At 41.6% G+C, this 24,148-nt stretch overlaps 1 protein-coding gene and 1 long non-coding RNA gene across 3 annotated transcripts in view; one reads left to right on the forward strand and one right to left on the reverse strand.

Moving 5' to 3' along the window:
- Positions 1-24,148, forward strand: part of PDE6C (phosphodiesterase 6C) — a 45,539-nt gene that overhangs the window by 20,365 nt on the left and 1,026 nt on the right. Inside the window, exons 12-21 of one of the 2 annotated variants that reach the window (XM_045438249.1) lie at positions 2,911-3,057; positions 3,297-3,404; positions 3,804-3,913; positions 9,577-9,664; positions 17,176-17,276; positions 19,000-19,122; positions 19,258-19,321; positions 21,876-21,950; positions 22,066-22,149; positions 22,520-22,676. In XM_045438249.1, the coding sequence (XP_045294205.1) occupies positions 2,911-3,057; positions 3,297-3,404; positions 3,804-3,913; positions 9,577-9,664; positions 17,176-17,276; positions 19,000-19,122; positions 19,258-19,321; positions 21,876-21,950; positions 22,066-22,149; positions 22,520-22,676 (1,057 nt within the window). The remainder of the gene's footprint in view (positions 1-2,910; positions 3,058-3,296; positions 3,405-3,803; positions 3,914-9,576; positions 9,665-17,175; positions 17,277-18,999; positions 19,123-19,257; positions 19,322-21,875; positions 21,951-22,065; positions 22,150-22,519; positions 22,677-24,148) is intronic. The other variant, XM_045438250.1, reaches the window with a different exon arrangement.
- On the reverse strand, positions 17,335-19,144 carry LOC123576844. The gene is made up of 2 exons (XR_006701607.1): positions 18,793-19,144; positions 17,335-18,427 (listed from the first exon to the last, which is right to left on the reverse strand). It is a non-coding gene; the product is annotated as an uncharacterized LOC123576844 (long non-coding RNA).

Genomic DNA, 24,148 nt, shown 5'->3' on the forward strand with positions numbered 1-24,148 from the left:
ACTATAATTCAAGGAGCTGCGCTGCATCCTGAGGACAAAAGGTAGTGCGGTCTGGTCTTATCTGGTTCAAGAGGCCCCATTTACTGGGGAGATAAAATACAAACAGTGACACTGCCCCAGATGGACGAGTTCATAGACTGTGGACACAATGGCCCGGGGGAGGCCAAGGGCCTGATTCTACTCACAGACAGTGGTCGAATATGAGACAATAGCCGTGGCAATGAGGCTTGATGGGAAGGCAGGAGTTGCAGATAAGGGTTTTGGGGATGGCTGGAGGTGAGAAGGGGAAGCAAGACGGTACAGAACGGGGCCTGAAGACACAAGCGAGCACATTGTCTTAGAGAACCCCAGGCCAGCTGGTGTAGCAGAGCCCCAGGGAGCACAGGGGAGGAGCCCTGAGGCCCAGCGGGAAGGCGGGGCAGCATGACCGCCTGGTACCCCGTGAAGTGGCCTGCTCAGGGGCCCAGGGGGACCCTTCTGGGAACAGACGGAGCAAACCAGCCTCGACACAGGTGGCCATCAGAGCCATTTCATGGCCGAGTTGGGGTAGCAGCTTAACTATGTGATTCCTCAGGGAGGTGAAAACTGGCCTTGGGGTGCCCAGAATTCCCACTTAGCGGACTAACCAAAAGCCTTTGTTCTTACAAACCCTCTGTGTCACAGAGTTTTAAATGGCTGTTCTTCAAAACCTATCATCTTTGTACTAAACTACTATCGTATTGGATTGCCTGTTACTGCAAATGGGATCTGGGAGTCATTCTTCTGCGAACCTCTTCCTTCGTTTCCTGCTAAAATGCACATTTACACTTTAGTGTGACTGAGCCTGAAAGCATTAAAAAGCACTTTCACATTTTATCTTCACTCTGCAAACTATAGGACTGAGACAGCCTCTAGTGGGGAGTCTGTGTGGCATGGAGTTTTCCCCACCCCAGCCCATGAACCTTCTCTTACTCTGATTTTTAAAAGATGTGCTTATTGTCTGCCTCTCCGTGAGAATGCATGTTTCAGGAGCAATGATAATGTCTACTTTATTCATCCATAATGGCTACAACACACATAGGAACCAATAAGTGTTTGTTGAATGAATAAACAATAAATGAATGAAAGAAACAGAAGAACTCACATGGGCAAGGAAGCCGGGAAGGTTTGGAGAGAGAAAGAAAATGACAAGAAGGAGTAGCCAAGGACATAGCAGGGTCCTGTGAGAAATAGAGAAAAGTTTTGTGAATTGAATCCTTGTTAATTCTCTGTGGCACTTGCAGATGAAATTGGCATTGCTAGACAATGAAGACAACAATGTTACCATTATTGTTCCCATTTCACAGGCTGGTTCAGTCTAGGAGATGTAGCTAATCTGAACCCAGAACTGAACACTAGTCTCCTGGCTCCAAACTGTTGCTTTTCAGGGAAAAATTAAAAAAAAGGCTCTGCCTAAAGTGACCAGTCCAAGAGTAGACTGATGAGAGGGGATCACAGGAGGTCACTGGGAGACCTGGGGAACAGAGAGAAGGACAAGGGTGTGAGAAGTCAACTCCGACTCAGGGGTTAGGGGATGAAAACCCATAATTTTACTTAAAACAACCATATACCATTTGGTATTGAAATCTGTATAAAGTAGAGCGTGAACTATCCCCTGGGAGACCTTAAACTTGCTGAGGGACATGGCCTTAGCACAGTGCACAGGACTCAGCACGGGCTCAGTAAATACCCAATGCACTGAATTGCTCCTGTACGTGGACCCACATAGCTCTTGCTACCTTCTCCCTCCTGGCGCTTTCTCTCCTCCCCTGGGATTTCCTCCTCCCTGCCTTCCAACAAATCATCTGAACTCACATCCTTCCTGAATCTCTCCTTCTTCAATCCCACTTCCAACCTGCCTTCAATTTCTCCCCCAGCCCTGGGCCCTGGATGTTATGCTCTGTGAGTATTCTAAGCTCTCACCTTTCAATGATCTATACTGTATAACCATTTCAATAGACCACGTTCTTTAAGGGCAAGATCCATAATTTTGTTTCCTCAGCCATGTCAATACTCATGTGCTGAGTTCACTCCCTAACCTATCTATAGTCCTCAATCCTAACAAGGTGTGGGGGTAAATGAGGTGTCTGCAGGTGTACCAGTGCACCACAGAGCATTTGTTCATTCAGTCCACAGACATGTCCCAAGCACCTGTCTGGGACAGGCCCTGCCAACTCTGGGCTACCGCAGCAAATAAGACACGTGTGCTCCCACACTGTGGTGCCCACAGTCTACTGAGCATGTAAAGAGTACGATAGAAAAAGGGGCGCCTGAGTGGCTCAGTCAGTTAAGCGTCCGACTTCGGCTCAGGTCACGATCTCATGGTTCAAGCCCCGCATGGGGCTCTGTGCTGACAGCTAGAAGTCTGGAGCCTGCTTCTGATTCTGTGTCTCCCTCTCTCTCTGCCCCTCCCCTGCTCACACTCTGTCTCTCAAAAATAAATATATGTAAAATAAAAACTAAAAAAAAAAAGAATACAATAGAAATGAATTAAGTGATCACATACTATTTACTAAACATTTCTTGAATAGGGAAATAAAGTTGAGTACTGAAAACGGGTAAGGCTGCTGCAACTAAACATTTCATTTAGCAGCAAAGAAAGAAAACAGCCATTGGAGATGGATTTGGAATTGAATTCCAGCACTCAGAAAGTTTCTTAATATAGCTAAGTCTCAGTGTCACCATCTGGAAATGGGGATAATTGTGCAGGTTTGTTGTGAGGATAATAACACATGTAAACCGCATCCCCCAGAGCCGGTCCCACTGAGGCTCAGTGGGGTTGCATGCGGTATCCTTTTGTGGTAATTTTGTTTTACGCCCAGGGCTGAATGTGTGAGACCAAAGGGAAAGAAGATGCATGTAACCTGAAACCATCTGTCCTTGTCCCAACAGAAAGAGGACTTGCCAGACCCACAGACAGTGGACCTGTACGAATTCCGCTTCAGTGACTTCCCCATCACAGAGCACGAATTGATTAGGTGTGGGCTGCGACTCTTCTTTGAAATAAACGTGGTGGAGAAATTCAAAGTACCCGTAGAGGTCAGATCGCATTTAATTTAAAATACTGTGTGATTCTGTTGCTGTACTCGCTAATGTGTCCCGTGGTTCAAAAGATTAACTTCAGTTAGGATTTTCAATTATTATTAACTTTGTAAATATATCAGCTTAAACCCTGTCAACAAGAACAACCTATCTTTTTAGATAAGATTGTCACAGACCTTGTAACCTTTAGAATTCTATTCCAAAGTCTGAACGGTGTTGTCTTCTTTGGGTGACAGGTTCTTACCAGGTGGATGTACACCGTGAGAAAAGGGTACCGGTCCATCACTTACCACAACTGGAGGCACGGGTTCAACGTGGGGCAGACCATGTTTACTTTGCTGATGGTAGGTGCAGAGAGCTGTAAATAATTGTCAACCCACACATTTCCCTCTTAGGCATGATGAGAAATGGGTACGGTCCACCATTTTAGGTCAGTAATTTTGGAATTCGTGGACACAATCCTGTAAATCCCAAACTTCCCTGTGGATGATGCCAGGGAACATGGGTATCCCTGGGCATGGGGCTGGATTATCACCTTGACATTCACATACTTACCTCTTTAAAGGAAAATTCGGTTACCTGCTGGGTTTTGTAATTGCCCAGAAGGAGCTGCAATATGCAAGAAATTAAGCCAACTTGGTCTAAAAACACGGCAGGCCGTCTTCTCCTTTGCAGGCAGGCTTCACTGCACTTGTTTGGAGGTGTATTTATCTGAGTAAATGTATATACATATATTCTTTTAGACAGGGAGACTAAAGAAATACTATACGGATCTTGAAGCCTTTGCCATGCTCGCTGCTGCTTTCTGCCATGACATTGACCACAGAGGCACCAATAATTTGTATCAGATGAAGTAAGTGATATACTGATGATGTTTGAAGGCACCTTGGGGGAGAAGAGAACTTGTCTCTGTCCCTTGGCCCTGTCAGCAACTCTTCATCACGTTTAGGACTCTCAGGGCCATGTTCTGTTCCTTCTGAGCTTCAGCCTCATGATAATGTCTGCTTTCTCCCGGGAAGCTTGCAGCCCTGAAGCCCCCTTGCCCTTGGGTTTCCACTTCCAGGCATGCCCTGCCCTACCTGTAAGTGCCTTCACTCCTCCTTTCTTCAACTTGATTAGCCAGAGTATCAGATTCGTATATGAAAGTGCACAGGCCTTGGGCTTACACTTGTATACACCTGTGTAGCCCCCAGCTTAAGCCAGGGGGCGTTTCTTCCTGGGCTCACTCCCCTCCCTTCCCCTGGCTCCTCTGCTGCTCCCCAGCTCTCCTTCAGCTGGTTTGCACCTTATTCTCCTGCCCCGACAACGTGCAAACAGTAAGGGTGCAGGTTCTCAGCTCAGACAGATTTGGGTTCACAAGTCATTTAAACTTTGTAAGCCTCGACTTCCTCGCTTGGAAAATAAGAGTTATAATAATGGTACCTAATAGGTAAGGTCGTTGTAGAGATGAAATGAACAAATGAATATCATGGTAGCCTCTTGGCAGTAAATGAGTAGTAAGTATTATTATTCTGTCACTGACACCCTTCAAAATTCATCAGCAATGCCCATGGCCAGCCTTGCTCCTTGATAATGGCTTTTAGGATGCCCTGTGTGCCTTAGATACTGTATCCTCACCTCTGACACACTAGCTACCGGAGGCACTAGGTATTCTAGAGACAACAAGCTTTGGAGTCTGGGCTTGTGGGGTCCAACCACTTCCTGGTTGAGGCAGCTTGGGGCACATCCCTTCATCTATTTGAGACTCAATTTCTTAACAGTAGAATGGGCACAATATCTACCTGCAAAGACTTGTGGGAATCAAATGAAATTACATGTAGACGAAACTACATAGTAGGTGCTTAAGAAAAATGTGTTCAATGAGTGAAAAGCACATCGTGAGCAGTGACTTCTCACCTATGGGGCTTTGCCTTGAAAAGAGGAATGGCACTCTGGTTTCGGGCAAGGGATGTCTTCCTCCTGAGAGACTCGGGCCCACATTGGCTATTCCACACCTCGCACACAAGTCTCCTGACAGTCGCCGGGTCCCCTTGCTCTCCTCTGATCACTGGTGCATTAGCCAATTCAGCTCCAAAGGAGCTCACATTTATAGCCCCTATCGTGAGCTGACCCAGGTTAAGAACTTGACACTCATCGTCTCATTTAATATTTGCTGCACTCCACCTTTTACTGATGAAGAAACAAGCTCCAAAAGGTGAAGTCCAATTTGCCTTACATGAAAGGAAGCAGCCACATTGGATGTGGTGTCTGGCCTCCAGTTTGTAGGAAGGATGCAGCCACATTTGAGGTCTCTGCTCTGGTCCGGCATTCAGAGTCTGTGCGGGTCCCCCTGTCTGTCAGCTGGTGGGGGGCACGCTGAACTTCTCCCAGCATTTCTCTCCGTAGACTGGACGGCAGGAATATGTGGCCGCGGAAGGCCTGGGACCCGTGCACGGGTTTCCCCACCACAGGCACCTGAGCACAGGTGTGCTCCTGGTTCTGGTAGCTCCACTGCACCGTTGTGATCAAACATGGTCTTTCTGCTCACTGTCCATCAAGTGACGCTCGATGAGTCTCTTCACATCCTTATTGTTCTGGAGGAATCGCTCAGGAGCCCACAAAGACATGGAGACATTACATTGGCAAAAGCAGTTCACTACAAGGTTGAATAAAATGGTATTATTATTCTCACATTGATGGCTACAAATCAGGTCACTGCCTAGGGTGACTTGAAGCAGCAGGGACAGAGATGACTCCCCTTTCTGGCTGGAGTCCACTTCCTCATGCCCTTGGTCTGATTTCTTGTCTCCAACATGTCTGGCCCTCTTGGTTCTGGTTTCCATCCTTACCCCCCAGCCCTAGCCTACCCTCTGACAATGCCCTAAAAACCTGGCCATTTTCACATTTCTATTATTCCCTCCAGTTCTCTTGTGCTCCTGTGTTCACTTCACTTTGCTAGCCAGTTTGTTTTCTGCTTCCCTCATTTCTAAGCTTACTGATTTCTTTCTTCATTTTACCCCCTTTCTTTGTTTAGTTTCTCACCCCTCTTGTCTTTCTGCCTTTTTACTCTCCCCCATCCTGTTCCTGAAGAAATACAGGATGTTATTGGGACAAAAATACAAAGAATTTTAGAATTTATCTCATCCCCCATTCAACGCAGACCTCTCCTCTCTACTGCCTCCTTCCCCATTTCCTTGAGTCCACATATGATTTTTTTCCCATAATGGCCCACGGGGCAGACAGTTCTACTTGTAGATGATTCTAACGGTTGGACGTTTTTCATGATACTGAACTGAAATCGGTCTCCTGAGAACATCTGTTTGTCCTGGTTCAGGTCTCTGGAGCTGCTAGAATATATGTAATTTCTCAACCACAGGACATTCCTTCATATTAAGGAGAATTATCACTTCCCCCAGCCTTTCCTGGTTGAACACAGCAGGTTACTTAAATCATTTCGTATATAACAGTTTCCACACATGTAATTTTATTTGTTATTCTTCTGTGAATCCTGTCTGGTGTTTTTATGTCATTCTTTAAATGCGGGTCTTGGAATTTAACACAGTAATCCAGGCAGGACCTGAAGTGGTTTATATTTAATCTTCATTAAATTTCATCTTCTTAATTTGATTCTTTATTCCACTCTTATTTGAAGTCTTCATTTGTCACGCTCTGTCAGCCAGTGGATTATCTGTTTTTTTTCCAGTTTTCTGTCATTGGAAAGTTACTCATGATTTCCATCAATATTCATTCAAGTCTCTGATAAAGTTATGCATCAGGACAAGAGCAAGGGTCTTGTTTCGGGGCCCAGGGCTGGAAACGTACCCCCAGGGTTGAAGACAGCCAATTAAGTACACTCATTGAGCTCTGCTGTTCTGGCTTGTACTGAAGATATCTTGAGGTGTCCTGTCAATTACCTGGCTGAAATCCAGACACATGAGGTCCTGGCCTTCTGCTCCCACCAGCCCTGTCACAGAAGGTGCCATAGCATCAACTTGGCATCATTTTCTCCTTGTAAACCTTCTCTGGAATCTCCTTGTGATTATTCTGTAAGCGCTCACAAACTCCAAAACAGTTTAAACTGTTTCAGAGATAAAGGTCAATCTTCCTGTTCTGTCATCTACAGATTGTGCCATTTTCTACTTCTTACATTTTAAGGTAAAATTTACTTGGATCCAGTCTTTAATCGTCTCCTCCGCTACCTCAGAATTCTCCAGGGGATACTGAAAGTGGTGTTCCCCCGTACTACAATCCTCAAATTTCTTCAGGAAATTGGGATGTTACTAGTCTACCGTAAAAGAACCCCTTAGTGCTTCTTTACCAACACTGCCCCTTGCTGGAGTTCTAATTTTCAAAAATCATTCTGGGGGAATGTTCCAGGGAAACTGATAGGTTCAGTAGTCAAGCCATACCATAATCTCTATTGCTTGAGTTTCTCTCCTTTGGTTATTTTCTCCCTGAGTGCCTGGATAGTATCACAGTCTACACTGGCTATTTTCCATACTTGAAGCTTACTGTTGCTAGACATCCAAAATACAGAGAATTATTGACAGATGGTGTGATTTAAACATTTTTTCCCCTCAATATCCCATTGAAACTTTTAATAACTTCTCTGAAATTTGCTTTATTTTTAAAAAATTTTTAAATGTTTATTTATTTTTGAGACAGAGACAGAGCGTGAACAGGGGAGGGTCAGAGAGAGGGAGACACAGAATCTGAAACAAGCTCCAGGCTCCAAGCTGTCAGCACAGAGCCCGACGTGGGGTCCGAACTCACGGACCGCGAGATCATGATCTGAGCCGAAATCGAGAGTCACACGCTTAACCAACTGAGCCACCCAGGCTCAGTTTACACCCAGAGTAAACATTTTTGGCAGGAACTCTACATTGATGATGTTGTGCCCTTCTCAGCTCTTCAGGAGGCCCATGAGAGCAATTTGTCCCATTATTTATGAGGTTTAGTTAAATTATTTATGGGTGATATCCAGGAGATCTCTTTATGTAAAGGTACATTTTCTCCTTTGTATTAAGTAATCTGTGAGGTGTTATTTTGAGACTGGGTGTATCTCTAACTCCCAGAAACCTTTTTTGACTGATATTTATAAAACTAAAGGAATTAAAGATACTACTCTTTTCTGACTGGAATCAAGCTTTGATTTTTTTTTTTTTAATCTCCAGTGCTGACACAGAGTATGTATGTAAATACGTGCTAAAATTATGACCAATTATAATATTGCTCAGGCATAGTCTGATTGTTCCCTAACTGGAGCATTTGGTTTACCAGACTTGTTTGTGACCTGTTACTGTCTCCTCTACTCCCTAAAGTTCTGTTCTTGCTGAAATAAGATGAAACTTCTCTACTAAGGCTCCCACCCGTATTTCTGATTTCTTCCTCCCTTCAAATTATTTATTCGCTCTGTATTTCTATAGCAAAGTCTTCACATTATCTGTGTAGGCCTTTGACCTTAGCCTCTCTCCATCACTTCCTCTTTCTACCTTTTTATCTTCAGGTGCTTCCCATTCCTTAAACAGGAAGACTTGAAGAAAGACAAGGCACCAAAGACTGAGGTCCCCACTTATATAAAGCTGTGACCTAATCATTAACAAGTGGGAACTTCAAGGGGCACTTGGGTGGCTCAGTCAGTTGAGCATCAGACTTTGGCTGGGGTCACAATCTCATGGTTCGTGAGTTTGAGCCCTGCATTGGACCCACTGCAGTCTGTGAGGAGCCAGCTTGGGATCCTCTGTCCCCCTCTCTCTGCCGCTCCCCAGCTCTCCCTCTTTCTCTCTCTCTGTCTCAAAAACAAAACAAAACAAAAAACAAATGGGAACTTTAAATTAAACTCTGTGTCCCTGTCTTTGAGGAGGAAAGAAATGATTGCTTTACAATCATTTTTATTTTGGTTCCTGGAAATTCTTAATAAACATTTTCCATGCAAATGGTCGATGGGGCTTCAACAGACTTGTTACATGTTCTGGAAGTCATAGGCCACTACCATAAGCTCCAGGGAACCTAAAGATTTTTTAATTTTTTTTTTCAACGTTTTATTATTTTATTTTTGGGACAGAGAGAGACAGAGCATGAACGGGGGAGGGGCAGAGAGAGAGGGAGACACAGAATCGGAAACAGGCTCCAGGCTCTGAGCCATCAGCCCAGAGCCCGACGCAGGGCTCGAACTCACGGACCGCAAGATCGTGACCTGGCTGAAGTCGGACGCTTAACCGACTGCGCCACCCAGGCGCCCCGAGAACCTAAAGATTTTAAACTGAAAGATGCAGTGGATGAACCAAACTTCCTAATTTAAATAATTCAGTCATTTTATGCATTCAACAAATTAGGTTTTTTAAAGAATTTTTTAAGAGTGTATTCTCGTGTTCTAAGCCTAAAAAATCTATTCCAATATGTTACTTTCGACCATTTCACAGCCATTAGAGGACAGGGAGAAAGGAGAAATGGAAAACATCCTCAGAGGGTAAAGACTCTATTCTCTATGGGCATATGTGTAGTCTTTAAAATCATGGTATATCCTCTTCCTCCTAGATCCACATCTCCATTAGCAAAGCTTCATGGATCTTCCATTCTGGAGAGGCACCACCTGGAGTACAGTAAGACTCTACTGCAGGATGAGGTACGTGAGGCTTTCCCAGGGGCAGCCAGAAGCTCTGGATCAAAGCACCAACCCACGGAAAATGCTTAGAAAGAGGATGGCCTTGAGTTGTGTCAGTTGGCAGTCTATACTCTGAGGTCAATTGCTAGAAATAGCTATTTTGCAACAGTTTTTGAGCAACGAAGTTAGAAGGAGCTGAGATAGAAAAGAGGCATAGAAAGTCGCAAAATCTCAGCGGGTCTGTGGAGAGAGAAGCAAAAGCTTACGGTGGGCGTGAGAGGGCTCTGTGCACCCTAACATGTATATCCATGGAAAGGGGAAACGAGGCTAAGTAGCCAGTGATTTTCTTATTCATGGGGCACGCACTGTGAGGAATTGTCCATATCTTTGAGGAAGGCAAGCTTTGGTAGTGGAGGCAAGCACGAAATCAGGATACAAGACAGGGACACACAACTGGCATCAGAGAGACAGGGAGAGGCCACATTCAGGAGTGGGCGTGGCATAGGAGAGCAGAGGGGCGGGGTCACCGACAGCTTTGGGCTGGAAGTGGCTTGAGCGTGGTCTTGAATTCACTTGGATTTGCACACGTCAGGTACTACGAACATTCCATAGGCAGCAATCATTCTTCCTTTTAACACTTTTACTTAAGGGGTATATAGGCTTGTGGAAAAGTTGTGAATATAATCTAGTTAGACTTAAAAAAAAAAATCTCTTGAGAAAGTTCCAAACCAAAACTAATTAAATGAATCTTTATTAGATGGAGGGGAACAATTTTGTCATAGCAGAGACCTTGTTTAGAATCACACATGCTCAGGAGAAATAAGCCCTCTGGGAGTGGAGCTCTTCTGTTTCTGTGATAATCTTTTGTTAAAGTCTCAGGGAAGGAACATACAGAAATATGTCCAAATTTAGAGATAACACTACATTTTCCCAAGTAATGAGAAGCCAAGTGGGGAAACTTGTAAGGCAGAGAGATCAGGCCAAAAGTTGGAAAAAGAAAAAAACGTACTTGACTGTGTTTTGTTTGTTTTTAAAGTTTATTTATTTATTTTTGAAAGAGAGAGAGAGCGCGAGAGCAAGGGAGGGGCAGAGAGAGAGAGAGAGAGAGAGAGAGAGAATCCCAAGCAGGCTCTGAGCTGACAGGGCAGAGCCCAACATGGGGCTGGATCTCACAAACTGTGAGATCATGACTTGAGCTGAAATCAAGAGTTGGACACTTAACCGACTGCACCACCCAGGCGCCCCAATACTTGAGTGTTGTTATCACCTGTGATTGATGCCACGCCCAGAGAGAGGGACCCGGACAAGTGCATCAGAATTCACCAGGCAAGTGCACAGAGGCTGTTAAAAACAGACCCTGGGCTTCATTTCACACTTACTGATGGGGTTCTCAGGGATTCTGGCCCGGGAATCTGCATTTTAATAAGAATGTTAATAATTCTGGTGGATAGCCAGAGCCTCTCCCTGCAGTAGTGTTTATAACATAAAAATGATGGTAATATCTGTTCTATGAAAATTAAAAGGAGTGGAATTGAAAGTAGTTTGGGAAGATAAGAGTAAATTGCTATTATTTAATTTTTTATGAGTCTTTTTCTTACTGGTTGGGACAATCTTACATTTTTGAGTAAGAATTTTCTCCACTTTCCATTATCAGTGGTGTCACTGATTATGTGACATCGTAAACAGGTACTGTCAAATATAATTTATTATTTAATTTTACATTTACCTACTAAAGCAAAATATATTTAAAAACTTCAGCCAAGGAGTGCCTGGGGGGCTCAGTCTGTTAAGTGTCCGACTCTTGATCTCAGCCTAGGTCTTGACCTCAGTGTCGTGAGTTCAAACAAATGTTTGGGTGGTACTCGTACTCATATGTTTTTCCTTTCTGGGATTTAAGGGTTTATAATGGACTTGTGGCTTTCCATCCTAATTTTTTAAATGTTATTTACTCTGGAGTCTGAACTGGTTTTGATGGCTGTATAAAGGCTTATTATTCTTTCTCAAAAGGCATACTGCATCTCGGTAATCCATACCACCTTGGCAAGGACTTGTCTACCATGCTATCCAACCTGCTAATTGCAGACTTATAAGGCCTGTAAATAGAGTCGCCAGGCAATGCAATCACAGAGATTTTTATGAGCAGGCAAATGGAACGCTAAAAAAAAAAAAAAAAAAAAAAAAACAAATTTTTTAGCCATCAAATGTCCTTTTTACACTTTGGGAAACAATGTTGCTCTTTTATCTACTTTTTTTGTATAAAGAAAATATTTGCATTAAAAGCATTTAAATAAGGGAAATCCTCATGATTTAGATAACAATTTTGGTATTTTGTTTTGTATATTATGAAGCTTTGCCTTAAAATGTCATTATATCCCAGTAGATTGGGATTCACCGTTCTGAGAGTTAAGAACCACCTGCATTCCAAAGCAGACAGCAGTCAACCCTTTCACCTGAGGGAATAGATGGAAAGCTCGCTAGTCAGATTAGAAAGAGCATACATCTTAATGCTACAATGTATTGTAGAAATGACAACACAAATGGCTCAGCATAAATAACAGACCCCTGTTATTATTCCAAACACTTCTTGACAGAGTTTATGATAATCCTCTTTATGCTTTTTCATACCAACCCCATCTTATAAAAGGAGTGAAGAAGCAATGAAATATCCAATGTATGGTCACAGTGAGTCATGAACACGTTAGTAGTCTCCTCCACGGGTGTCACAGGTACCACACCGAAGACTAGAATAGCCTATATGTTCTCCTGCCTCACCTCACCAGGAAGCTCTAATCAGGATGAATTGGAGTCATTCCTACCTATTTGGATGCACTACTGGGAATTTATATGTTTACTGCTGTTGTAATAGTAGGAGAGAACATAGACTCTCTGTGAGCTAGTGAAACCAGCTGAGCAAGTGGGGGCCCCGCCAGAACGAGCTGGGACATGGTCCCTTCTCTTGTGGTGGTGCGCCTGTCCCTACCTCAGGTTTTCAGCGCAATCCTCAGGAAAACAAATAGAATATTATACATTTCTATGTTTTCAAAATTAATAACTTAATACTGGTTGTAAAAATTACACTTGCTCACTATGAAAACTCAATGACAGGGAAAATTTTAAAAATAAATATAAAAAATTCATTTCAAATTCTATGACTCAAAAATAGCTATTTCATTAACACCTAATGAACTTTAATCAGCCACCCTGTGAAGGTATGCAGGCAGGATGGAAAGAAACAATTTTAGAAAGATGGGATCATAGTATTCAAGCTTTTTTTTAAAGTCAGAGTTATGGTTTTTATTTTTTTTAATTTTTTAATGTTTATATTTGAGAGAGAGACAGGGAGACAGAGAATGAGCAAGGGAGGGACAGAGAGAGAGAGAAACAGAACTCAAAGCAGGCTCCAGCCTCTGGCTGTCAGCACAGAGCCTGATGCAGGACTCAAACTCACAAACTGTGAGATCATGACCCAAGCCAAAGTTGGACGCTTAACTGACTGAGCCACCCAGGTGCCCCAGAGAGTTATTTTTTAAATGTTTATTTTAGAGAGAGAGAGAGAGAGAGAGCAGGGGAGGGGCAGAGAAAGAGGGAGACACAGAATCTGAAGCAGCTCCAGGCTCTGAGCTATCAGCAGAGCCCAACTTGGGGGTCCAATGGTGAGATCATGACCTGAACTAAAGTCAGGCACTCAACTGACTGAGCCACGCAGGCACCCCCAGAGTTATGTTTTTAAAATCAGCTTTATTGAAGTATAATATATGTACAATAAACTGCATCCTTTCAGTGTGTACAATTATATGAGTTTATACAATTTTATATACCTAGGATACCACTACCACAATCAAGATATAAAATATTCCTATGATCCCAAACCACTCCTCGTGCCCATTTGCAGTGCAGGCCTCTCTCTGCTCCCAGCCCTAGGCAACCATTGAAATGCTTTTAGTCACTATCGTTTAGATTTTGTAGATTTTATATAGACGCAATTATACAGGTACTCTTTTGTGCTGTCTTCTTTCATGCAAAGTAATAATTCTGAGATTAGTATTGTATACACCAGCGATTCAATCCTTTTCATTGTTGAGTAGTTTTCCATTTATTTTTGTGTAATTCTATTTAAATTTAATGGAAGAAACATTTTAGAAATGTGATTGCAGAACTTTAGATACTGTGTCTTTATCACAAGAAATAGTGTTTTTTTTTAAAGATTTTTAAAAAATGTTTATTCATTTTTGAGAGAGAGACAGAGCCTGAGTTGGGGAGGGGAGGAAAGAGGAGACCACAGAATCTGAAGCAGGCTCCAGGATCTGAGCTGTCAGTACAGAGCCCAACGCAGGGGTCAAACTCACGAACCATGAGATCATGACCTGAGCCAAAGTCAGATGCTCAACTGACTGAGCCACCCAGGTGCCCCACGAGATATTAGTTCTTAAAGAACCCTCTAAAATGAACAGAGGACTATGAGAAATTGTGAAAAACCATAGCTCAGCATTTAGATGTTTGATATTTTTAGACTATATCTATTAACTTTATATTGTCTACTAACTCACTGCTATGAAACATGAAACAATTAAAATACTGCTTCCAACATCTTCACCTCCATTTTGTAAGGTACTTATTATCATTAGTATTTTTTACCATTATATATTTATAAATTCATATGTTGCTCAATAATTTCCAGAGTTGTTTATCCTTTAAAAACATTTAAAAAATGTTTATTTTCTGAGAGAGAGAGACACGTTGTGAGCGGGGGGAGGGGCAGAAAGAGAGGGAGACACGGAATCCGAAGCAGGCTCCAGGCTCTGAGCTGTCAGCATAGAGCCTAAGGTGGGGCTCAAACCCATGAACTGTGAGATCATGACTTGAGCTGAAGTCAGACACTTAACTGACTAAGCCACCTAGGCACCCCTAACCTTTTTTTTTTTTTTTTTTTTTAGTTTTTATTTAAATTCCAGTTAGTTCACAGTGTTTTATGTTTCAGGTTTACAATACAGTGATTCATCACTTCCATACATCACCAAGTGCTCATCACATGTGCACTCCTTAATCCCCATCACATATTTAATCCGTCCCCCAGCCCACATCCCTTCTGTTAACCATCAGTTTGTTCTCTGTAGTTAAGAGTCTGTTTCTTGGTTTGTCTCTTTCTCCCTCTCTCTTTCCCCTTTGTTCATTTGTTTTGTTTCTTAAATTCCGCATATGAATGAGATCATATGGTATTTGTCTTTCTCTGACTGACTTATTTCGCTTAGCCTAATATTCTCTAGTTCTAACACAATTGTTTATTCGTAATTCTATATTTAAATGGGCCCAATACTTACAATCAATCCTTTTATTATGGTTTCTCCATTCCTGTGTATCTTATTTTCACTCACCTCTTGATGGGCTAGACTTTTGTCAAATGGTAGTTTTTCTAAGAGAGGCTAATCTAAGTACATGCTTAAAAAAGAATACTGTTTGTTACATTTGTTTTTGAAGATCAGTTTGACTGGACATATAGTCTTGTGTCACACTTATTCTCAGAAATTGGAGGACATTGCTTCACTGTCTTTTGGCATTGAAGTGTTGCCCTGAAGAGGTATATATGGCCAATCTTTTTGCCTTACATGTGACTTGTTTTTTCTGCATAGAGTCTCATCTGATACTTAATTCTTCATATTTTAGTAACGTCATCTGATGTCTTGGTGTTGATCATCTTTCCTGCCCTGATCACTGGCTCTGCCTTAGCTTACTTAAAAAAAAAAAAAAAAAAAAAAAAAAAGAGACATGTGTATATGTGTGTATGTTACTCAATTTGTTCCCAAAAGGTTTTATTGGAGCTTTCAAAAATACATATCAGGTTAAAAAAAATAAAATAGGGTTACTGGAAAAATAAAACTAAGACGAAGCCATAGTAAAGGCCAAAATGTGTACAGTGAAAGGGACAAGAGATGGGCCACAAATTTGGTCAAGAGCTTTCTACCAACTAATATAAATCAGAGCAAGATTTTTAATATGAATCTGTATCTATAGGTTAAAAAGAAACCACTTAGGGGCCTCTGGGTAGCTCGGTCACTTAAGTGTCCAGGTCTTGATTTTGGCTTAGGTCATGATCTCACGGTTCATGGGATCAAGCCCCCCACCCCGTGTCAGGCTCTGTGCTGACCGTGAGGAGCTTCCTTGGGATTCTCTCTCTCTCCAGCTCTCTCTGCCCCTCCCATGCTCGTGCGCTTGCGCTCTCTCAAAATAAATGAACTTAAAAAAGAAAAAAACCATGTAGAAGCTCTTCTTTTATGATCCTTAGATATGAAAGAAAAAAAAGAGAAAATAAAAAGAGTATAGAATTAAGACAGGTTTTTCAGTTTGGAGACTTGTCCATGTTTTTAGATGACTGTCAAAATGAGTGAGGAAAAAAAGACAAGAATGCAATTCGGGTATATGTATGCATTTCATGACTATCAACTTCATGTGGCAAAACTACTATACATCTGTCCTTTGGCCTGTATGCCTAAAGTGATTTATTTGGAATATGAGACCTTTTTCAAATAATACATATTATTACACTGCTATTAACTAGGCTTCCATATTATCAGTGGTTATTCAGTGTAGTTTGTTGCTTAAAATAATGTAATCATCAAAAGGATACATATTGGAATATGAAACCTTTTAAAAACCACTGCCAAGGGGTGCCCTGGGTGACTCAGTTAAGTGTTCGACTTTGGCTCAGGTCATGATCTCACGGTTTGTGGGTTTGAGCCCCACGTCAGGCTCTGGGCTGACAGCTCAGAGCCTGGAGCCTGCTTCGGATTCTGTGTCTCTCTCTCTCTCTTTCTGCCCCTCCCCCCACTCTTGCTCTGTCTCTCAAAAATAAAAATTATATATATATATATATATATATATATACACACACACACACACATATATATACACGCACACACTGCCAAATTTACTCTCATTTTCTATCACACTATTAAGCTGATCCATATGTGAAGAGATTATTACTGGGAAACTCTCTGAAGAAAGGTCTAGTTGTTTGTAAAATATAATTGCAAGAAAACATTTTAAGAACAACTTGAGAGATTTCATTATCTTTTCCCATATATACATGAGTACTAGTATAATTTATAGTTTCTGAAGTCATCCAGCAACTTCTGTGATTACTCAAAAATTATCCGGTGGATAATTCAGCATGTTTAACAACTGGATGTACCAGATATTCTTTATTAAATCTCCTCAGTTAATACAAGCAAAATTTAAGTCTACTGTTATATTTTTAAGTGATCCGGGGAGAAAACACTTTTATTTACTCCCCAAACTTATACACTGCTTATATGAATATTTGCTAATAGTATCTACTTTTATAGTTTAAATTACTTTACTCAAAGTAGAGTGGTAATTTAATCCAAGAGAAAGCCGAAAACAAAAAACGTGAGAGAAAGACCTAGTTTTTCATCTCTCTGTGCCAATAATCTTTATTTTGTTAAACATAGTTTGGCTTATTTGTTGAACCAAGACAAATTAATGATTGCACTTTATTGTGAATTTTTATCTTACAGAGTTTAAACATCTTCCAGAACCTAAATAAACGCCAGTTTGAAACAGTTATTCATTTGTTTGAAGTTGCAATAATAGCAACTGACCTGGCTTTATACTTCAAGTAAGTACAGAAAGCCCCTACACTATGTGTTTCTGCCTCACATAAATGATCCACTGCATTCAAGTCAAAAGGCATTTATTCACACACACAGTTATTCATTTTCCTTTTGGAACATCAGTAGAATACCTTCAAGGTACTGATAGTGAGTTTACTAGACATCTGAAAATACATTTAAAAAAACTAATCCCTGCTGTTGATTAGTTTGTTATTGAAGAAGTTTGAGGAATGCACGGTGAAGTTGGTGTACCTGCCAGAAGGGTGATGCCGCAAAGCCTTTGAGCAGCATTTTGGTCTGGTGGAGTCATCATGGTCCAGAGTCTGGTATTTAGAGTTGCAGGCTCAGACATTTGATTCTGCTGGAGAGTCGGAGCTAAAAAACCTTGATCATATGGATGCACGTTAACCAAACTCACATAATTCTGAGTTATGTACAGCAGAGCACTACAGAAATGACCAAGGAGACCAGATACTCCGAGCTTCTGCCCATTTTGTCAGTGAACTATAGAGTTGCTTGGCAAAATGGATTAGGACAAGGTGAACTAGTTATAATATCCAACTATTTAATGACTTAGATGGGTAGTATCAAATTGTGCCTCTCTGATCCTTCTTAATTAAAAAACTATTTAATACTTCAAAGATGAAGACAGATACTTGAAAGAATATAATTGATATCCAAATATCCATGACCCAGATTCAACAAATGCTAAGATTTTGCCACACCTGAGGTCTTTTTTTTTTTTTAAGGAAAAAAAAAAATGCAATCGAGGCATCCGAACCCACTCTACCATGAAAAACCCCTCCCTTTCCCCTCACAGTCATCATCGTCCTGATGCTGTGTATCTGTCCTTTCCATCCATGTTTTCATATGGTATTGTTACGTGCGTTTTAAAATTTTCCATAAATGGTTTCATCTTGTACATACTTTTCCGCAACTTGCTTTTTCATGCAATATGTTTTAAAGATTTACCTTGGTGGTAAATGAAGATCCAGTTCATTCATTTGAACTGTATATTCAGCTTTATGAACATGCCATAATTAATTTAGCCGTTCTTCTATTCATGGACATTTAGATCATTTCCTACTTTTCGTTATTGTTGACAATACCACATCGTATGTCCTTGTACACGTGAGAGTTTCTCTGAAGTGCGTACCTAGAAGTGGGATTGCGACAAGATTTGCAAATCTTAAGTTTTATACTGCATTGCAAAACTGCACTCCTGAGTAGTTTAAACTCCCACCAGCGGTGTGCAAGAGTTCCTGTTACCTCTTCTCTGGACTACTTTTGATCTGCACACACTTATTTATCTTGTTAATTTGACAGTGAGATGGCTTCTTATTGATGTTCAAATTTGTATTTTCTTGTTTACCAGTGAGGTTGAGTATCTTTTCATGTATTTTAGGTTCTGATTTTTTTGTTGCTTTTATGCATTACGTCTCATCAGCCTGTGACCTTTATGTTTATGTTATGATCTCTTTTGTCACATGTATCTTTTAGCTTTAATGTATTCAAACTTACCAATTTTTTCCCTTTCTGTGGCTGGTGGTTTTCCTGTCTTAAAACCTTTCTGTGCCAACGGTTAGCAGCCATTTAGTCTCTTATTCCCTGACCCTTTAGATCCACTATGTAAACATCTGATGCAAAGTGGGAACTTTAACTCTGAGAAGCGCATATTAAAGATACTTTTTTAAATCTCTGGTCTTATATGCTATAATCGTTGCACAGCTGTATCTTTTTTAGGAAGAGAACCATGTTTCAAAAAATTGTTGATGCCTGTGAAAAAATGGAAACCGAGGAAGAGGCCGTCAAATATGTAACCATTGATCCAACCAAAAAAGAGGTTATAATGTGAGTAGTCAGAATTTTATTCCTCTTTTGGCAAAAAACAACACACACACACAAAACAAAACAAAACAAAAAACAAAAAGAAAACACCTTATTTTTTATGTCTTTCTATTTTAACAACTTTTGTTTTCTTCTAAGGGCAATGATGATGACTGCATGTGATCTGTCAGCTATAACCAAACCCTGGGAGGTACAAAGTCAGGCGAGTACAGTTACGTTTCCTTTTCTGTCACATTCTCAGAAGCAGTCTAGGTCCCATGTAAGGGTGAATGTGAAGATTCTGGCAATCTCGGAATTTTATTATAGCTAGCAATTATATGACTATATATTTTGTATACAACTATATTTCATTACCCTGGAACAAACCATCAGTTTATAATTTGAAAAGAAAAAAGAAACTTGAGAAGTTAAGACAAAAATAAAATGTTCCCTGTTGGATTTCTGTTAATGAAGAAAGGCAAATAGCTTTCAAGAGCTCACAGATGTCAGTAACACAATAGGTCATTTGGTCTCTTTGCCCAGAACAAGGCAAAGAGAAGGGACCTTAGAAAGAAATACTTTCTGCAAAGAATTCCTTATCACTGAACAAGCTGCAAGAACTATATAAAATTATTCAGGGAATGTCTGAGTTTTTAGTAGAATCAATCAGCACAGGGCAAAGATGAATCATCAGTGGTTTCCCCTAGCAGGGGTGGTTTGCTCCCACAACCTCTTCTTCACTGTGCTGTCAATTATCACAAGGCACCATCTGTAATAAGTTCATGTTTAAGGGTGCCCTCCCTGGAAGTTCTTTGCCAACCTTGGGGAGTGGGAGTCAGGAGCCACTAGTTTACTACTTACTTCTTACTAACTGGATGAAAGAAGCTTCTTTTTCCCTCAGTGACATCTAGGGAAAACCCTAAGCAGAAGAAAGGCCAGAATTCACTGGGTCCAATTATAAATGTGGGTTGTATTAGTAAAGACAGAATCATTGGAACCATCAAATCCCGAACCATACACTGGTGCTCCTCCATCCTGACGTGCCTGCTCTTTCTCCTTTATTCTTTACCTGCACAGTCACCCCGGCCAGAAACCTGGGGCCTTGCTTGAAGTTCATCTCCCCCATTCCTGCCTGTCACCCTTGCCACAGCCTCAGGTCAGACTTCCACCCTCTTCCATCAGCTCTGTGGTGGCAGGGATCCTCCTGAGTGATCCTTCCTCATCCTGAACCGCCCAGCCTTCCTCTGAGTGGCTGCTGGGATTATTTACAGAGTTCTGCTCCGCCACTCCCATGCTTCAAAGCCTTCTAAATTCCCCCTTACCAGAGATTTTCAAGCTTTCAGTCCACCCCCCACCCCCACCTCCCACCTAAAGTTGTAGAAAGATCGCTTTATATAAAAGAAAAAACAAAGTTACTTCCACTTAAATCTCTCTTGGCCCCCACCTGCCTGGGCCACTAGCGCATTCTGGAGGAACCCTACCCCTCCAGGAATAAGCATCACTGGTCTAGAGAATCAAACTTTCTAGCAAAGCTTACATGGCCTGTCACCACCTGTCCTTAACTCACAGTCACCACATTATTTCCTGTCATTCTCTCCCCTTCACTGCCTCACACTCTAAGCTCTGCATGTTCAATTTTCTCTCAGCAGGTCGTCTTCCCCTCCTCTTTACTCCTTTTTTTTTTTTTTAATTTTTTTTTTTTAACGTTTATTTATTTTTGAGACAGAGAGAGACACAGCATGAACAGGGGAGGGGCAGAGAGAGAGGGAGACACAGAATCGGAAACAGGCTCCAGGCTCTGAGCCATCAGCTCAGAGCCTGACGCGGGGCTCGAACTCACGGACCGCGAGATCGTGACCTGGCTGAAGTCGGACGCTTAACCGACTGAGCCACCCAGGCGCCCCAACTCCCTTCTTGATCCACAGCACTTCCCCACATAGTTCACAGAACTGTTTCTACTAGACTGTGAGCATCTTAAAGAAGGTGGTCACATCTTATTCTTCCTGGCAAGCTGGGTTCATGTCAATGTAAGGCAGCTAGTGGATAATCATTGAACTTGATAGATACTGGGTTTTTTTTTTTTTTTTTTTTTAATTTTTGTAACATTTATTTATTTTTGAGACAGAGAGAGACAGAGCATGAACGGGGGAGGGTCAGAGAGAGGGAGACACAGAATCTGAAACAGGCTCCAGGCTCTGAGCCGTCAGCACAGAGCCCGACGCGGGGCTCAAACTCACGGACCGCGAGATCGTGACCTGAGCCGAAGTCGGCCGCCCAACCGACTGAGCCACCCAGGCGCCCCGATACTGGGTTTTTTAAAGATATATAAAATTTCCCTCAAATGTCCTCACACTGTAGTCAAGTAAAGGTGTGTTCTAATCTGTGTGCGTGTGTGTGTGTGGATGTGCACACACATGCTAGATGCTAAGAGAGAAGCAGGACAAAAGGAGGGCATGGGAAGCTTTAGAGCTTGAAGCAAAATGTAATGGAATTAAACATTCTCCCATCTCCCCTTTCTATTGTTGAGAAGTGGTGGCAATAGCAAATAGGAGACAGGTACTCCAAGAATGGGCCTAGAACACTGACGCACGAAGAGGAATTCCCCTTTGCCATTTCAATATAATCTGTAGATGACATCTTTTTAATACCAAAGAGCATATGGTGTGACAACACCTCGGGCATTAATATAAACGCTATCCTGAAATGTCACACTGATAAAATGCAAATTCTCTACTAATAAGTCACTTTCATGAACCGAGTCTTACTCTTACTTGCAGGTGGCACTTCTGGTTGCAAATGAATTTTGGGAACAAGGAGATCTGGAGAGGACTGTGCTGCAGCAACAGCCTATTGTAAAGACTTTGACATAGAAACACACTACTTATTACAAATTATTGATACAAATCAGTCTCTTTTGTTCCCTGAGTCTTAGAAAACTATCCTTAAAGAATGTACTTCTCTTTCTAGCCTATGATGGACAGAAACAAAAAAGACGAACTACCCAAACTTCAAGTTGGATTTATTGATTTTGTTTGTACTTTTGTATACAAGGTAAGTAAACGAATTGAGTAAAATGTATAATCAGCTGGACTAGGGTTTTTCTTTCAAACTGTTACCAAAATTGAGTCTCCCACATGGAAAGCCATTAGGGGTGTCCTTGTTTCTCCAAAGTAGCTTGAGGAATTATCCTAATCTCTCATTCAGGGGTGGAATAAAAACTAAGAGAATTTAGAAGTGAGCACACTGAACAGACCCAGACGTACTTAGAAAACAGCACCTGTCTTTCCTGTTCCCAAGGCCCTGAGTTAGGCTCATCCTAGCAGCTCTGAGCACTGTAATAATTCCTTACAGTTCCTTTTCTGCATATGAAAAGTACTGAAAATCAACTATGACTATGTTTCTGACCTGAAATTCTCGCTAGGAGTTCTCACGGTTTCACAAAGAAATCACACCAATGCTGACTGGTCTTCAGAACAACAGAGTAGAATGGAAATCCCTAGCTGATGAATATGATGCAAAGATGAAGGTAATTGAAGAGGAGACAAAAAAGCAGGAAGAAGGAAACATGGCTGCAAAAGGTTAGATGGAATCTGTTTTTTTTTTTTTAATGTTTGTTTTGAGAGAGAGAGAGAGAGACAGAGACAGAGGGCAAGCAGGGGAGGGGCAGAGAGAGGGAGACACAGAATCCAAAGCAGGCTCCAGGCTCTGAGCTATCAGCACAGAGCCCGACGCGGGGCTCGAACCCACAAACTGTGAGATCATGACCTGAGCCGAAGTCAGACTCTCAACCAACTGAGCCACCCAGGCACCCCTAGATGGTATCTGTTTTTGCTCGTTGTAAAGTAGCCAGAATTCAGGCTGAGCTTAATTTCAACTGACAAAATCATAAAAAGTAAATGCAAACAGGAGACTTGCTTTCCCAGTAATTATAATAAATTGATGAGTGCTTTTGATTTTTCCTCCCCCAAAACAAGATCTTATGAATAATTCCAGGAGGAATTGACTGGTCCAGTTGAAGTAGGGGTTGGGGCTAGGCTTCTTTATCCACTCTAGTAGGTGGCTCCTGGGTACATCCACAGAATACTGAGTTTTTAGAAATACAAGAGTCATGGAACCAGTGGGATCAGGGTTAGGTGAGAAAAACAACTTTAGTCCTAACGTTATGCATTAGCTATAAGGCTTTGGGCAATTTGCTTCACCTCTCTGAGCTCAAAATTCTTGTGTATGTAATGAGAAGATTTATCTCCAGCCTCCCTTCCAGACTTAAGGAAGCCCTACATGGAAGTAAAGCTGGACAGCTGAATGGGGTGACTTGAGACTATGCCTCGAATGTTCCCATATTGTGCTGTTTTTCCCAATGAAGTTTCTACTCCTAAAGTCACTCTGTTCGGTTTAACGTTATCTTCAGGAAACCACTGTTAAGATGCTTGAGATCAACTATGAGTTTATCACATGACTCAAATGTCATCTTGAAATTGGAATGCTAACATCATGATTTTGTATTCTGTCTTGACAGCACTCAAAAGATTTTGTAAGAAATTCTGTTTAGCAAAGAAATCATCTGTGTCTGGAAGAGCCTTATAAAACAAAAGATACAACATACCTTTTAGATGATTCTACTGTGTTTAGTGGTATTTTTAAAAATTCATAGAGGGAGAAAATATTTTGCTTGAAAGGTTAAGGAGGTCCTTCAACACAATAAAAGTAGGAGTTTATGACTTCTGGATATCCATTCAGCAATGTATTTATTGGGCATCTCCTCTGTATAAGGCCCCGTGTTAGGCAGGGCCTGGGGAAAGTTGGGGTCCTTATCTCACAGAGCTTACCACCTGGTAGGGGAGCTAGACATTAAACCAATAAGTGAACAATTGATTATCTATAACTACCACAGGGGAAGTCTTTCCAGAAGAAGGATGCTTAAGCTAAATTCTGAAGACAGCAGGCTTTGGCTAAGCAAAGAAAGGAGGTGGGGTTGGGGAGGAAGTGACGAACAGAGAGGCCTTGAGGTGGAAATAAGCCGGATGCAATTGTAGAACTTAAAACGGGTGTA

The sequence above is a fragment of the Leopardus geoffroyi genome, chromosome D2 (genome assembly GCF_018350155.1).
Source record: "Leopardus geoffroyi isolate Oge1 chromosome D2, O.geoffroyi_Oge1_pat1.0, whole genome shotgun sequence".
In the NCBI taxonomy this organism is placed as follows: domain Eukaryota; kingdom Metazoa; phylum Chordata; class Mammalia; order Carnivora; family Felidae; genus Leopardus; species Leopardus geoffroyi.